This window comes from Siniperca chuatsi, linkage group LG8, assembly GCF_020085105.1.
Source record: "Siniperca chuatsi isolate FFG_IHB_CAS linkage group LG8, ASM2008510v1, whole genome shotgun sequence".
Taxonomy (NCBI): Eukaryota; Metazoa; Chordata; class Actinopteri; order Centrarchiformes; family Sinipercidae; genus Siniperca; species Siniperca chuatsi.
In genome coordinates this window covers 57,501-72,239 of record NC_058049.1, presented here as the reverse complement: position 1 = coordinate 72,239, position 14,739 = coordinate 57,501, and the positions used below count along the sequence as shown (strand labels likewise).

Here is a 14,739-nt window from a genome sequence, read left to right as displayed (position 1 = left end):
TATAAAGAGTTTAATAAAGTGTAGAAACACACAGATTTAACAAAGTTAAATGACTTTTAACTATTTTATGCTGTTTTCTCAAACGTGAAACATTTCTATTAATTTAACAAATAATATAAAAACTGTTTAATGTTGACGTCACACCGAAGTCACGTTTGTTCATTGAGACAAAACTGGATCAATACGTAAAATAAAGCGGACTGTTTTCATTATAAGACGGTGTCGTCCCTCGTTCGTCCAGGTGTGTTATATCGTAGAAAAGGTTTCAGTCGCAGTCGTCTGGACGCTGTTTCCAGAAGAATCGAGACGTTTCGGCTCCCATCCGGAAGTCTCTCACTGTGAAAATGAGACGGGAACTAGAAATCTAAGCTTAGTTGACCTGATCTATAAAACATTCAGTTTACAATCACAGAAAAAACATAAATAACAACAACAATATTTAGAGGCTTGAACAAACAAAACGTTGGCATTTCGACTTAAATGATTAATCGTTTCCGACTGAGTTTCTGTTGTATCACTGAATCGACTAATTCCTTTTTAATATAACTGTTTGTTTTCCTTTACTTGAGATGTTTCGTCTCAATACACTGCAGATACTATATTTGATGTATTTATATAGAAACTTTAATGAATGAATCTTTGTCACATCATTAAAGGTGAAATGCTGCGTGAACGACTGAAACAAATTATTCTTATTAACTAGTTCAGAACAAACAAACAAGAGCAATGCATTTAAAATATCTTGATGTTCATAGTGTTTGAGCAAAAAGGTTATTCGTCTGTCTTTTATTTTGCACGTATGAGCTGTTTGTTTTGCTGCTCCAGAAGTTGCTCAGGTGTGACATCACTCTGTGTGGACGTCCCAGCAGCCAATCAGCATCAGTTTGTCTCAGGTGACAGTGAGTCATCAGTCTTATGACCTGAGCTCTGAAGAGTCTGAAGTGACTCAGAGTCACAAGATGAACACAAACAAACCGATGTGATAATAAAACTGCAGGAGCGTCTGACGGCCCAGAATGCATCACTCTACACTAACAGCTGCTGGACAATAAAGTTTTAAAAATACGCCCTGAAAACAACAAAAAAAATCAGTTTTATGTCTTTTTCTCTCCTTAAACATGTGACTAAATACTTTTACTGTATTATAGTATAATTTAAGGTACTTTCCTTTAGTATTAACATTTTACTTTATGCTTAAAGAGTTTCCCCTCGGGGATCAATAAAGTCTTATAATTACAGATTAAACTACCCAGCAGTAAATAATGTATCAATATCTATAGATATTTATCTATCGATGGATATTTGTTTGTTGCGGCGACGTTTCAGAAATCTTCTGAATGAAAAAACAACTTTTCCCAGAATTCAATAGAATTTATTTGTACTTTAAGACATTTTCAGTCACGATAGAAAACAAAGAGCAAAAAGAGACGAAAGAAAACTGAAGTCAACTATATATCAAATATAATCAATACTATACATCGATCACTTATCACCCTTTCATTAAAACACAGCTGACAAAGTCTTTTGTTTCCAATTAAAAAAAAAAAAAAAAAAAAAAAAATCAGCAGCAAAATAACATCCTGATCTGATGATGTCACTGATGATGTCACTGGAAAACAACTGCTGCTCAGGTGTGTGGTGATGTCAGAGTGATGTCAGATGTAGAGGGGATGGTACTGGCGGTGGGTCAGTCTCTTCCTGCAGGTAGGACAGGTGTGTGATGATGTCAGAGCATCTCGTAGACACTGGCTGCAGAACACGTGACCACATTTAGTGGAAACAACCAATCGGCCGCTCTCTACAATCTGTGAAGGAAACAACAATCAGCCAATCAGAACGCAGGATTCTACCTGCTGTCCAGGTGTGTGAAAAGGTGTGTTTGAGTCTCACCTCAGAGTACGAGTCCAGACAGACGGGACAGCTGATCGTCCCCGGAGTCGACCTGAAACGCAGAGCGTCACGTCAGACGTTAAAGAGAACGCTGGCTGGGGTCAGGCGGAGCGATCGATCGATCGATTACCTGGAGGAGCTGCTGGCGTGTAGAGAGGACATGACTGCAGCGTTCAGGACGGGGGGCGGGTCCTCGTCTTCATCACTGCTGACGACGTAACTCTCACCTGTGGGGACTCTCCTGTTATGAGGACCTGACGGAGGACACCCAGACAAATGTTGGACTGTTCCTTTAATGAAACTTTATTTCAAAATGAAACTCAGACGGAATAAAGTTTTACCTTCGTCCACCAGCTGATCATCGCAGCAGCAGCAGCAGCAGAAGAAACACAAACAGCAGAAGAAGAAACACAAACAGCAGAAGAAGAAACACAAACAGCAGAAGAAGAAACACAAACAGCAGAAGAAGAAGAAACACAAACAGCAGAAGAAGAAGAAACACAAACAGCAGAAGAAGAAGAAACACAAACAGCAGAAGAAGAAGAAACACAAACAGCAGCAGAAGAAACACAAACAGCAGCAGAAGAAACACAAACAGCAGAAGAAGAAACACAAACAGCAGAAGAAGAAGAAACACAAACAGCAGAAGAAGAAGAAACACAAACAGCAGCAGAAGAAACACAAACAGCAGCAGAAGAAGAAACACAAACAGCAGCAGAAGAAGAAACACAAACAGCAGCAGAAGAAACAGTTTGATCAGTTTTCTCTGAAACAGTCTGAACACACAACTCGGCAACCAGTCAGTGTGTGTGTATGAATGTGTGTTAAAGTGTGTGTGTGTGTGTGTTATTAATGTGTGTGTGTGTGTGTGTTATTAATGTGTGTGTGTGTGTTATCAGTGTGTGTTATTAATGTGTGTGTGTGTGTGTGTTATCAGTGTGTGTTAATTGTTACCAGTACTGAGTCGTTGTTGGTCAGGTCGACCACAGCAGCTTCTGATCCCTCACAGGTCAGATCCACCACCTCCTCCACACCTGAACACACAACAGTTATTGATTATTGATCAGGTCTGACGATGATAATCAATAACAGAGTATTGAACTGTACTGACTGTCCTCAGTGTTGTCCATCACATCGATGGTCTCTGTGGGAGGGGCAGGGTCACCGTCAGATGTCCTGCTAACGTTAGCTGTCCTGTTAGCTATTCTGTTAGCGTTAGCCGCTATGCTAGCGTTAGCCGTCCTCCTAGTGTTAGCCCCTCTGCTGGTCTTGGTGCTGGGTCTGGAAACCAGAGGACTTCCTGCGGTCCTCCTCTTCCTCTGAGCCTAAACATACGCATCACAACACGCTCATTACATCACAGCAGTGGGCGGGGCTTCACCCAACAGGTAAGCAGGTTTCTCCTGTCTGTCTGAGTTAAGAGAAACAGTCTGCAGGTGGGTCAGCTCATCAATAACAAGAATCACCAGCTGCAATAATTAAAGAAATAAAGCTGATAAATTGATGTTGAATTAAACATACTGGACTAATCAATACTTTACTTTCATAAAAATGATAAAAATATTTTAATTCAAATTATTTCAATGCTGTACATTTATCAATATTTCATTTCACATTCTCTGACAGACCAGTCAACCAATCACTTCACTGATGAATCATGATGTCATCATGATGTCATCCTTCCCTCAGCAGTTTTGTGAAAACTGACTGGTCTCAGGTCAGATCCTGAGTGAAGACGAAACGAAACTAAAACATCGTCAAACAAATGGAAGAAAACTTACAGAGCTGCTCATATCAGAGACGCTGAAGACACTGCAGAGGAAACACAAACATACAGACACATGAGAGACTCACCAGACCTCATCAGACCTCATCAGACCTCATCAGACCACATCCACTGCTGAGGCCCTGTTCTGTTAGCATCACACACACACACACTGACTGTTCTGTTAGCATCACACACACACACACACACTGACTGTTCTGTTAGCATCGCACACACACACACACACTGACTGTTCTGTTAGAATCGCACACACACACACACACACACACACACACTGACTGTTCTGTTAGCATCACACACACACTGACTGTTCTGTTAGCATCACACACACACACACTGACTGTTCTGTTAGCATCACACACACACACACTGACTGTTCTGTTAGCATCACACACACACACACACACTGACTGTTCTGTTAGCATCGCACACACACACACACACTGACTGTTCTGTTAGCATCGCACACACACACACACACACACACACACTGACTGTTCTGTTAGCATCACACACACACTGACTGTTCTGTTAGCATCACACACACACACACTGACTGTTCTGTTAGCATCACACACACACACACTGACTGTTCTGTTAGCATCACACACACACACACACACTGACTGTTCTGTTAGCATCGCACACACACACACACACTGACTGTTCTGTTAGCATCGCACACACACACACACACACTGACTGTTCTGTTAGCATCGCACACACACACACACACACTGACTGTTCTGTTAGCATCGCACACACACACACACTGACTGTTCTGTTAGCAACGCACACACACACACACACACTGACTGTTCTGTTAGCATCGCACACACACACACACACACACTGACTGTTCTGTTAGCATCACACACACACTGACTGTTCTGTTAGCATCACACACACACACACACTGACTGTTCTGTTAGCATCACACACACACACACACACTGACTGTTCTGTTAGCATCGCACACACACTGACTGTTCTGTTAGCATCACACACACACACACACTAACCTGTTAGCATCACACACACACACACACACTGACTGTTCTGTTAGCATCACACACGCACACACACTGACTGTTCTGTTAGCATCGCACACACACACACACTAACCTGTTAGCATCACACACACACACACACACACTAACCTGTTAGCATCACACACGCACACACACTGACTGTTCTGTTAGCATCGCACACACACACTGACTGTTCTGTTAGCATCGCACGCACACTGACTGTTCTGTTAGCATCACACACACACACTGACTGTTCTGTTAGCATCGCACGCACACTGACTGTTCTGTTAGCATCACACACACACACACACACACACTGACTGTTCTGTTAGCATCACACACACACACACACACACACTGACTGTTCTGTTAGCATCACACACACACACACACACTGACTGTTCTGTTAGCATCGCACACACACTGACTGTTCTGTTAGCATCGCACACGCACACACACTGACTGTTCTGTTAGCATCGCACACACACACACACACTGACTGTTCTGTTAGCATCGCACACACACTGACTGTTCTGTTAGCATCACACACGCACGCACACTGACTGTTCTGTTAGCATCGCACACACACACACTGACTGTTCTGTTAGCATCGCACACACACACACTGACTGTTCTGTTAGCATCACACACACACACACACACACTGACTGTTCTGTTAGCATCGCACACACACTGACTGTTCTGTTAGCATGACACACACACACACACACTGACTGTTCTGTTAGCATCACACACACACACACACACACACTGTTCTGTTAGCATCACACACACTGACTGTTCTGTTAGCATGACACACACACACACACACTGTTCTGTTAGCATCACACGCACACACTGACTGTTCTGTTAGCATCACACGCACACACTGACTGTTCTGTTAGCATCACACGCACACACTGACTGTTCTGTTAGCATCACACACACACACACACACTGACTGTTCTGTTAGCATCACACACACACACACACACTGACTGTTCTGTTAGCATCACACACACACACACACTGACTGTTCTGTTAGCATCACACACACACACTGACTGTTCTGTTAGCATCACACACACACACACTGACTGTTCTGTTAGCATCACACACACACTGACTGTTCTGTTAGCATCACACACACACACACACACACTGACTGTTCTGTTAGCATCACACACACACACACTGACTGTTCTGTTAGCAACGCACACACACACACTGACTGTTCTGTTAGCATCACACACACACTGACTGTTCTGATAGCATCACACACACACTGACTGTTCTGTTAGCATCACACACACACTGACTGTTCTGTTAGCATCACACACACACACACACACTGACTGTTCTGTTAGCATCACACACACACTGACTGTTCTGTTAGCATCACACACACACACTGACTGTTCTGTTAGCATCACACACACACACTGACTGTTCTGTTAGCATCACACACACAGTGAGTGTTGTGTTAGCATCATGCTAAACAATCTGGCAGTTTACAGTCTGTATAAAACCTGACAGTCAACATCACACTGACGTTAGCTTGTTTCCACAGCCGTTAGCCTAAAGTTAGCTAGCAGCCGGCTGTAGCAGGTGTTCAAATCTATTCCACTTCGAAAAGTGTTTCCTGTAGCGCTGCTTTCTGACGTTTAACGTTCATTAAAGTTTTTAAAAATAAATAATGTGGGTTACGTTTTAGCTAGCGGTGACAGGTTGGAGGTTCGGGTTAATTCTGCGTTCAAAGTTTCGACGGGGAAAAAGATTTTGACATGACACCGGTAACAACAGAGTTAGCAGCAGTTAACCGTCTTCACTCACCGTCAGTGTGTTTTTCCTCCTGTTAGCAGTTAGCTGCTGTGTAGTTCAGCGGCTGGATTAACGACATTTAAACATTACAACCTCAGCATGAACTGACTGATTTATTTCCGCCGAACAGTTGATGCTAATGTTAGCAGAGTCGGTTTATAACTGTTATAAAGACTCTTTGATGTTACCTTCTACCGTCCGTTTCCGGAGCTTCTTCTTCTGCGTCTCTAATGGAAGTTGGTAACCAGAGGTTAGACTCGTTACCGCCACCTGGTGTCTCACAGTGTGAACCACAGTCTGATCACATAACATCTGCTGCGTTAAATACATTGATGACTGTCTTCATATGAAAGTCACTGATTCCTGTTTTCCTACTATTCCTATACTATTCTGTCATGTTTTGTTACCTCTGATAATACAAACTATTATTATATATTATATTATTATATATAGAACCATAAACATCAGAATGTTAAAGATTACCTGTTCACGTGACGGTGTAGTCCCTCATTCGTCCAGTAGTGGTCCATCGTAGAAAAGGTTTCAGTCGTAGTCGTCTGGACGCTGTTTTCAGAATCAAGACGTTTCGGCTCCCATCCGGAAGTCATTCTCACTGTGAAAATGGTCTGAGAACTCAGAAATTTAAGCTACTCTGTGTTACATAAGCCCCGCCCTCAGGAAGGAGTCTACCTGAGTATCTGTTGATTAGCTAGTTTCACCTGAAACTGACCTAATAGTTTCCATGATGGCCCAGTAATCAGTAATCAGGCCTATTGTTTTCTGGCTGCACCTCCCTCATCACTGTTCAGTACCTGATTAGCATGTGATTGGCTTGACCACGGTGTTAATACACTGTGGTAAACTTTGGGCAGGTTGAATCTCAGACCACCATTTCTGTTCAAAGAGGGGTTTTCTTTCTTCACAAAAATGGCTTCTTTGACTCCTCTTTCAAACCAACTCTTCTCTCTACTTAGACTCTTCACCTCGCTGTCTTCAAATGTGCGGTTTGTAGCTTTTAGATGCAAACGCACGGCGCTCTGTAATCCTGACCCTAACTATAAGCTTTATCACAGAGGAAAGTCTTAAGCCTGCTCTTAAATGTAGAGATGGTGTCTGCCTCCCGAACCCAAACTGGGACCTGGTTCCACAGAGAGGAGCTTGATACCTGAAGGCTCTGGCTCCCGGTCTACTTTTGGAGACTCTAGGAGCCACCAGTAACCCTGCATCCTGGGAGCGCAGTGTCCTAGTCGGGTAATAAGGTATTATGAGATCTTTAAGATACGATGTTGCCTGACCGTTAAGAGCTTTGTAGGTGAGAAGGATTTTAAACTCTATTCTGGATTTTACAGCGAGCCAGTGCAGAGAAGCTAATATCTGAGAGATATGATCTCTCTTCCTGGTTCTCGTCAGTACACGTGCCGCAGCGATCTGGATCAGCTAGAGAGTCTTAAGGGACTTATTGTATTCAGGCAGCCTCAGAACATTTAACCTTTTCTAATTTTAAAGTTCTGAACTGTTGTTTTACCTGTGTCCAGGTAAACACTCACCTGTGTCCAGGTGAAAACAGCCTCACTTCGTCTCTTATTACACAAATATCATCACTTAGTTTGTCGGCGGTTTTCAGAAGTTTATCAGTAGAAAGTTGTTTTCTGACGAACAGACGGAAATATTTTAGATTTTTATAAAAGATGTATATTTATAATACGTAACAACTAATAACGTAAAACCAAAACTATCACAGTTCAATCATCTTTTATTCTATCGACAGATGTTTGACTTGGTTATTTACTTATTTCACGTTACTGATGAAAACGTTCTCGGGGGCTTTAAGACATCTGAAGCAACAGAAACCAGTAGACACAAATCCGTTAATAACACTATCGTTATAATTATAAGTGACTTCATTAACCGACTGATCAGTTTGAATCTGTTGTCTTCTTTCATCAGTTACCAAATCACACACATCACTTCCTGTTTGCAAATCAAAGCCACACGTTGGTTTCATGTCAGAAACTGAAACTTCTGAGTTTTATTCATTTGAGACATTTTACAGAATCAATGACGAGATTCATTAAAAAAATAACTGACAGTGAAGACGATCATTTGTTACATGAACCAGATTTTAATTATTCGGTACTTTTCCGTCCTGTGCAGACGGAGGCTAATTAGCATGAAGCTAACAGCGGTAACAAACTGAACCTCAAACTAAATAAATAAAATCAAAATGAAGCAACAGAAACCAGTAGAGTCCAGTAGAGTCGTCAGTCTGGGAGTACGGCGGACTGCACCCGTGCTGACAGGTGCATTATGGGTACTGTAGTGCTGCGCTGTGATCCGGCGCAGAGGGAGCGCTCGTTTCGTGGCGGGGGACATCCGGCCCGGCCCCGCAGAGTCTGCTTTTAGGCCGAACCTTCATGAACGCCAGCGGCTGAACGTCCCACTGAGCCGGGACACCTAAACGCAGCACGGCTGAGGAGACACACAGGTGAGAGAGACAGGTGACAGGGTCAGGTGACAGGGTCAGGTGATGTCATTGAACACCAGGTCACGTGACTGTAAAAACTGCTCCAGCTGCTGTAGTTTACCTGCGTGTGCAGCTCTAAGTGGAGGAGAAGCTCATGGGATCCACCTGGTTCATCTTCAGGTGGGTGTCGAGGATCTGGAAGATCTCCTGGATGTTCGGGACGTAACCCGACTGAAGCTTCGACCACACGGGGACGTCTAGAAGGGGGGCGACCAAAAACTCCATTACACCAGGAAGTACCAGTCAGAGAGAGGGGGGACAGAAAACACCTCCGCCTGTCCTCCTCCACCTCCGCCTGTCCTTCTCCTCCTGTCCCCCTCTCCCTCCGCCTGTCCTCCTCCACCTGTTCTCCTCCACCTGTTCTCCTCCTCCTCCACCTGTTCTCCTCCACCTCCACCTGTCCTTCTCCTCCTGTCCTCCTCCTCCTCTCCTTCTGTACCTCCTCCTCCTCTCCCTCCGCCTGTCCTCCTCTACCTCCACCTGTCCTTCTCCACCTCCACCTGTCCTTCTCCACCTCCACCTGTCCTTCTCCTCCTGTCCTCCTCCTCCTCTCCTTCGGTACCTCCTGTCCTTCTCTCCCTCCGCCTCTCCTCCTCTACCTGTTCTCCTCCACCTCCACCTGTCCTCCTCCACCTCCGCCTGTCCTTCTGTACCTCCTCCTCCTCTCCCTCCGCCTGTCCTCCTCTACCTCCACCTGTCCTTCTCCACCTCCACCTGTCCTTCTCCTCCTGTCCTCCTCCTCCTCTCCTTCGGTACCTCCTCCTGTCCTTCTCTCCCTCCGCCTCTCCTCCTCTACCTGTTCTCCTCCACCTCCACCTGTCCTCCTCCACCTCCGCCTGTCCTTCTGTACCTCCTCCTCCTCTCCCTCCGCCTCTCCTCCTCTACCTGTTCTCCTCCACCTCCACCTGTCCTCCTCCACCTCCGCCTGTCCTTCTGTACCTCCTCCTCCTCTCCCTCCGCCTGTCCTCCTCTACCTGTTCTCCTCCATCTCTACCTGTCCTTCTGTACCTCCTCTCCTTCCCCTCCACCTCCGCCTGTCCTCCTCCACCTGTCCTTCTGTACCTCCTCCTTCTCTCCCTCTGCCTGTCCTCCTCTACCTGTTCTCCTCCATCTCCCCCTATTGTTCTCCACCTCCTCCTCTCCTTCTGTACCTCCTCTCCTTCCCCTCCACCTCTACCTCCGCCTGTCCTCCTCCACCTGTCCTTCTGTACCTCCTCCTCCTCTCCCTCCGCCTGTCCTCCTCTACCTGTTCTCCTCCATCTCCCCCTATTGTTCTCCACCTCCTCCTCTCCTTCTGTACCTCCTCCTCTCCTCCTCCACCTTTCCTTGTCTGCCTCGGCCTGTCCTCCACCGATCAGTTCTCACGGTTCATAGTGATGTCATGTTTTGAACCAATCAGAACTCACCGTTCAGTGTGACCTCGAAGGCACCTGTAGACAGGAAGTGAGTCTCCATCATGTTACAGAGGAAGAAGGCCATTAGACAGGAGAAGATCTGAAAAACAACAGAAACCGTGACGTGCTAAATCTGTTGCCGTGGTAACCAACTGAAGCATCTGTTGCCGTGGTAACAGGCACCTTGTTGTCCTGACTCCAGGTCCAGGCTCTGGGAGTGTCGAGGCCGAGGAGGACGAAGGGATTCTGACCGCTGACGATGAGCAGGATGGAGAGGAGCTTCAGGTAGGAGATCAGGTTACCGAAACACCTGAGGAGAGACAGGAGCTGTTTCTACAGGTGTGCTGGTTCTACAGGTGAGCTGGTTCTACAGGTGTGCTGGTTCTACAGGTGAGCTGGTTCTACAGGTGTGCTGGTTCTACAGGTGAGCTGGTTCTACAGGTGTGCTGGTTCTACTTGATACTGTGGTGAAACAAACTGATGACAACACTGCCAAGTATTTGTTATTAAACTCGTATTTAATCCATCGTTACTCTTTTATTAGTCACATTAAACAATCTGTGGTTCTTCTGAAAAAGAAGTCACACCTGAAGAGACCGAGGCAGAGAAACGCAGCCTGAAAAGGTTAACGTTACAGTGTGATGTCAGCGAGTACAGTTCGACTGGCTCTCCAGCTCGGTCAGCAGGTGGCGCTGCAGCTCGCGGACGTGTACTTTAACCACGTCGAGACAGATTTCTACAGAACTTCCTGAGAATCGTCTGGTTTTTCAACACGTCAGATCGATCTGACGCCACAGCTCAGAGCTCACCTGTTGAAGGGGGTCGGGGGGTAGTTTTCTCCCTCGATGCGGATGTCAGGGTACAGCTGGCCGATGGCTCGAGAGTACTCCTGGAACACTTTGCTGTAACCTCAGGAGATACTGAAAATATACAGAGGTCACACCTGTCAGGTGAGGTCAGGTGATATCCAACACGATTACCTGCGCCACACTGAGGACACGTCTCTGTCTCGTCTCTGGGCTGCTCGCAGTCCAACCAGAGCTCAGTTTTATGTTCCAAACTACATTTTAATCTATGGAACCGGATTCGAACGCCACATTTACTCATTTTAAATCTGGACGTTCACAGTTTCTGATGTTATTCTGGAGGCTGTAATCGAACCCACAACGACTGAAAAGGCACATTTTAATACATATATATACTGTGTGTATATCCATATATCTGTATGTATATGTATATATATATATATATATATATATATATAAATATATATATATATAAAAACTACGACAGGACATAAGTAAAGTATATTTAATATAGCAGCTTTCACAGAGGAAGTGAAACTGTTACTAATAAGACCATAAAAACAGTAAAAACAAACAAACAATAAAACATAAGCAAACACTGGACAGCACGAGGCGGGCGAGTTTGTTTGTGCTTGAGAACGAAACCGCTGTGAAACAATCGGAAAATAACGTTTTATTTCTCCGATTCACCGGCCGTCTCCCAGCGCCGCTCCCTCTCCTCGTTCGCCCACCGCTGGCGCTTCGTGCGGCGCGTTTTCCAGCACAGACTGGACGCCAGACAGGTACAGGAAACAAACCGGGCGAGGACACGACGGGGAGAGTCCGGTCCACCGACCGGTTTACTGACCGGAGCCGTCTGACCGGTCCGACCGCCGGCTCGGCCACCGCAGCGTGGCGCCGGGTTTGAGACCGTAGCGTTGTCTGTTCATTAGTAAGCAGAGCTTTTAATATCTTTCGTCCTCGTGTTGTTTAATATAAAGCCATGCAGGCGTCGGCCCGGTTCGAACCGGGCTTATTTTACGATGACAGCGTGTTTATTTTTATTAAAGTTGCACTTTAATAAACGTTTTGTTTTGTGCTGCAGTATACAATGACGAGCAGTTTGTCAAAACAAAATGAAGTCAAATTAAACGGTCAGTTTGATTTTTTTGGCCGAAAATGAATGAAGATGAATCGATTAACCGGTGAAATAGTCGACAGATGAATCGCTACAGAAGTAGGCGGGGCGGCCCGTAGGTGACGTGCAGGTGATGTAAAGGTGGAGCAGGCCAGAGGCGGACTCAGGTGTCTGACCACCTCCATATGTCAAAACAAGAACCTTAAAATAAACGCTGAACCTGAAGTGGAGACCATTTTGTGCACAATGAGATTAACAAAAGTAAACTGGAGACACGTTTTAAATTGATCACCAGCAGATTTAAACACATTTTAAAACATAAATCAGCCGTTTGTACGTGTTTACTGTCCAGTCAGAGACCCGCTGAAACACTGTCTGATATAAATGCTCTTCAGAGAGATTATTTTATGATGCTAACTGTTAGCTCGCGGTTAGTCTGGTAGCACAGTTCCGGTAACAACAGTTAGCAGTTAGCCTCCGTGCTAGCTAACTCACCAGTACTGGAACTTGAGCACGGGCCCGGTGTACAGGGAAGACTTGGCGGGTTTCCCGGACTCTGCGTCCGGAAGGGTGTCCGGGGAGAGGCCGGGGCTGTCGGCTGGCTGCTGTCCGCGCTGCGGACTTGATCTACCAAGATAAACGTCCCGGACCGTGAGGGCCGTGAAGAGGAGCAGAGCCGCCAGGAGGCCCGCCTGGCTGTACTCCGCCATGTCTGCTGTCTGTCAGCGGCGGAGGGCACCGATCTGTCCGGAAGCACGATTATCCACTACAGCACTTCCGGGCAGACACTTCACAATAAAAGAGCAGAGGAACAGAGCGGAATGGGGAGGTTTCGCTCAATGGTGGAAAGTGACTGAATAAGTTACATTCACTCAAGTACTGTGTTTAAATGTTGTTTTGAGGTACTTGTACTTCGCTTGAGTATTTCCCTTTTCTGGTACTTTATACTTCTACTCCGATACATTTCAGAGGTAAATACTTTTTACTGCGCTACATTTATCTGACAGCTTTAGTTACTTTATAAATTCAGATTTTACACACTAAACATGTGACAGGTTTATAAAATATGATGCATTTTAATCAATTAAACTGCCCAACTGTACATAAAGTATATACAATTACCTCCAGCTCGACCAGCTGCAAGATTAAAAGGCTTCTTACACATTTGTGCATCAGTAATAATTATCCAATAATATGTGTTAATATAACTAATTGTGCTACGTAACAAGCACTTTTAGTTTTTATAATTTAAGTACATTTTGCTGATAAGACTCTTGTACTTTTTAGTAAAAATGTTACTTGTAATGGAGTATGTTTGTTGCTTATTAAGGATTTGGATATTTCTTCCACCTCGGGTGATTCAAGATCAAGAGGTCAAAATATCTTTGTTTTGTTTGTGTTGTCGTCATGTCCAAATCACACAGACTACTTCACGTTTGATGTTCTGTCTTAAAAATATGACATTCAATAAATAAAACTTCTGGTTCAGGGAATCATTACATGAATATATTCATATCATTTTAAAAAAGCACTCGTTTTGCTATTGAAGAAAACAACTGAGCATTGCTCCAATACGAAAAACATACACAAACACATTAAATGAGAGATTTTTCTGTTGAGCATAAACTGACACGCTGCCTCTACACGTTAGTATTTCATTATTTTATTGTGAAGGTATGGAGGTCTGTTTTCCGGTTTGATTCTGGCGGGTGAACGTTTCCGGTAAATCTTCGTCTGTCAGCTGATTATTTGCTGTTTTCTCTAAAACACGATGTTTTTATTTTTTCTAATTAATTTATTTATATTGGGTTTTTTTTTTACAGAAAGTTTTCTTTTTTAACGGCCTCTCTAAGACGTCACATTTACCCGACACGCGACGGTAAACAATGTGACGTCATATCTGTGGGACGCTCTGCGGCCGTTGGATGGAGGGATAAAGGTGAAAGACCAAAGAATAAAACCAGAGATTTAATCATTTATTCTCCTCCGCTCCGGAGTTTACACAGCAGAGACCCGGGCACAGGTCACCTGACGGCTGACGTCACACAGGTACGTTCAGGTTTCATTTTGAACTGTTTAATTGTCATCACAGAGTGTTTTTCAATGTATTAATCTCAGGTGACTTTCTCTGAGGTGATGAGTCGGCGCATTAATAACAGTTTATTGGTGTACTTCCGGTCCTCACGAAGCATGTTTGACCTTTTTATTGATTGTTGTTTATTTAATCATGAATATGTTGTAGGGAAACATAATAATTTCACACTGCGACTGATTTAAAACAAGCAGAGAAGTCAAAATAAATCTCTAAAAGTAAAAAATAAAATAAATAAAAACAGATTCTCAATCTCTAAATTTGAAAATAAACTCACT

At 44.5% G+C, this 14,739-nt stretch overlaps 3 protein-coding genes across 14 annotated transcripts in view; 1 reads left to right on the top strand and 2 right to left on the bottom strand.

Moving 5' to 3' along the window:
- Positions 1-1,350: 1,350 nt before the first annotated feature.
- On the bottom strand, positions 1,351-6,830 carry rnf4 (ring finger protein 4). Of its 2 annotated transcripts, none has more exons than XM_044205037.1 (8): positions 6,717-6,830; positions 3,672-3,702; positions 3,002-3,215; positions 2,845-2,924; positions 2,232-2,244; positions 2,021-2,144; positions 1,891-1,942; positions 1,351-1,805 (listed from the first exon to the last, which is right to left on the bottom strand). In XM_044205037.1, the coding sequence occupies exons 2-8, from the start codon at positions 3,681-3,683 to the stop codon at positions 1,656-1,658; spliced, it is 645 nt and encodes a 214-aa protein (XP_044060972.1). In that variant the 5' UTR covers positions 3,684-3,702; positions 6,717-6,830; the 3' UTR covers positions 1,351-1,655. The 2 variants fall into 2 exon arrangements, with proteins under 2 accessions (XP_044060972.1, XP_044060971.1); XM_044205036.1 differs by lacking the exon at positions 6,717-6,830 and adding an exon at positions 6,541-6,710.
- A 1,697-nt stretch (positions 6,831-8,527) lies between these two features.
- On the bottom strand, positions 8,528-13,126 carry selenot2 (selenoprotein T, 2). Its single transcript, XM_044204398.1, has 6 exons — positions 12,865-13,126; positions 11,256-11,366; positions 10,630-10,756; positions 10,459-10,546; positions 9,114-9,249; positions 8,528-8,997 (listed from the first exon to the last, which is right to left on the bottom strand). The coding sequence occupies exons 1-5, from the start codon at positions 13,077-13,079 to the stop codon at positions 9,128-9,130; spliced, it is 663 nt and encodes a 220-aa protein (XP_044060333.1). The 5' UTR covers positions 13,080-13,126; the 3' UTR covers positions 8,528-8,997; positions 9,114-9,127.
- A 1,135-nt stretch (positions 13,127-14,261) lies between these two features.
- LOC122879880 (cytochrome c oxidase assembly protein COX18, mitochondrial) overlaps positions 14,262-14,739 on the top strand; it is a 9,347-nt gene continuing 8,869 nt past the window's right edge. For 10 of the 11 annotated variants that reach the window (XM_044204387.1, XM_044204391.1, XM_044204394.1 and 7 more), the window contains exon 1: positions 14,262-14,418. The gene's annotated coding sequence lies outside the window, so the exon portion shown is untranslated. The remainder of the gene's footprint in view (positions 14,419-14,739) is intronic. The other variant, XM_044204396.1, reaches the window with a different exon arrangement.

Excerpts from the sequence above, each read along its gene's own strand:
- rnf4 (XM_044205037.1), bottom strand. Across the intron at positions 2,925-3,001 it reads GATGGACAACACTGAGGACA|GTGTGGAGGAGGTGGTGGAT; the intron begins GTCAGTACAGTT and ends TTGTGTGTTCAG. Across the intron at positions 1,943-2,020 it reads CACGCCAGCAGCTCCTCCAG|GTCGACTCCGGGGACGATCA; the intron begins GTAATCGATCGA and ends TCTGCGTTTCAG.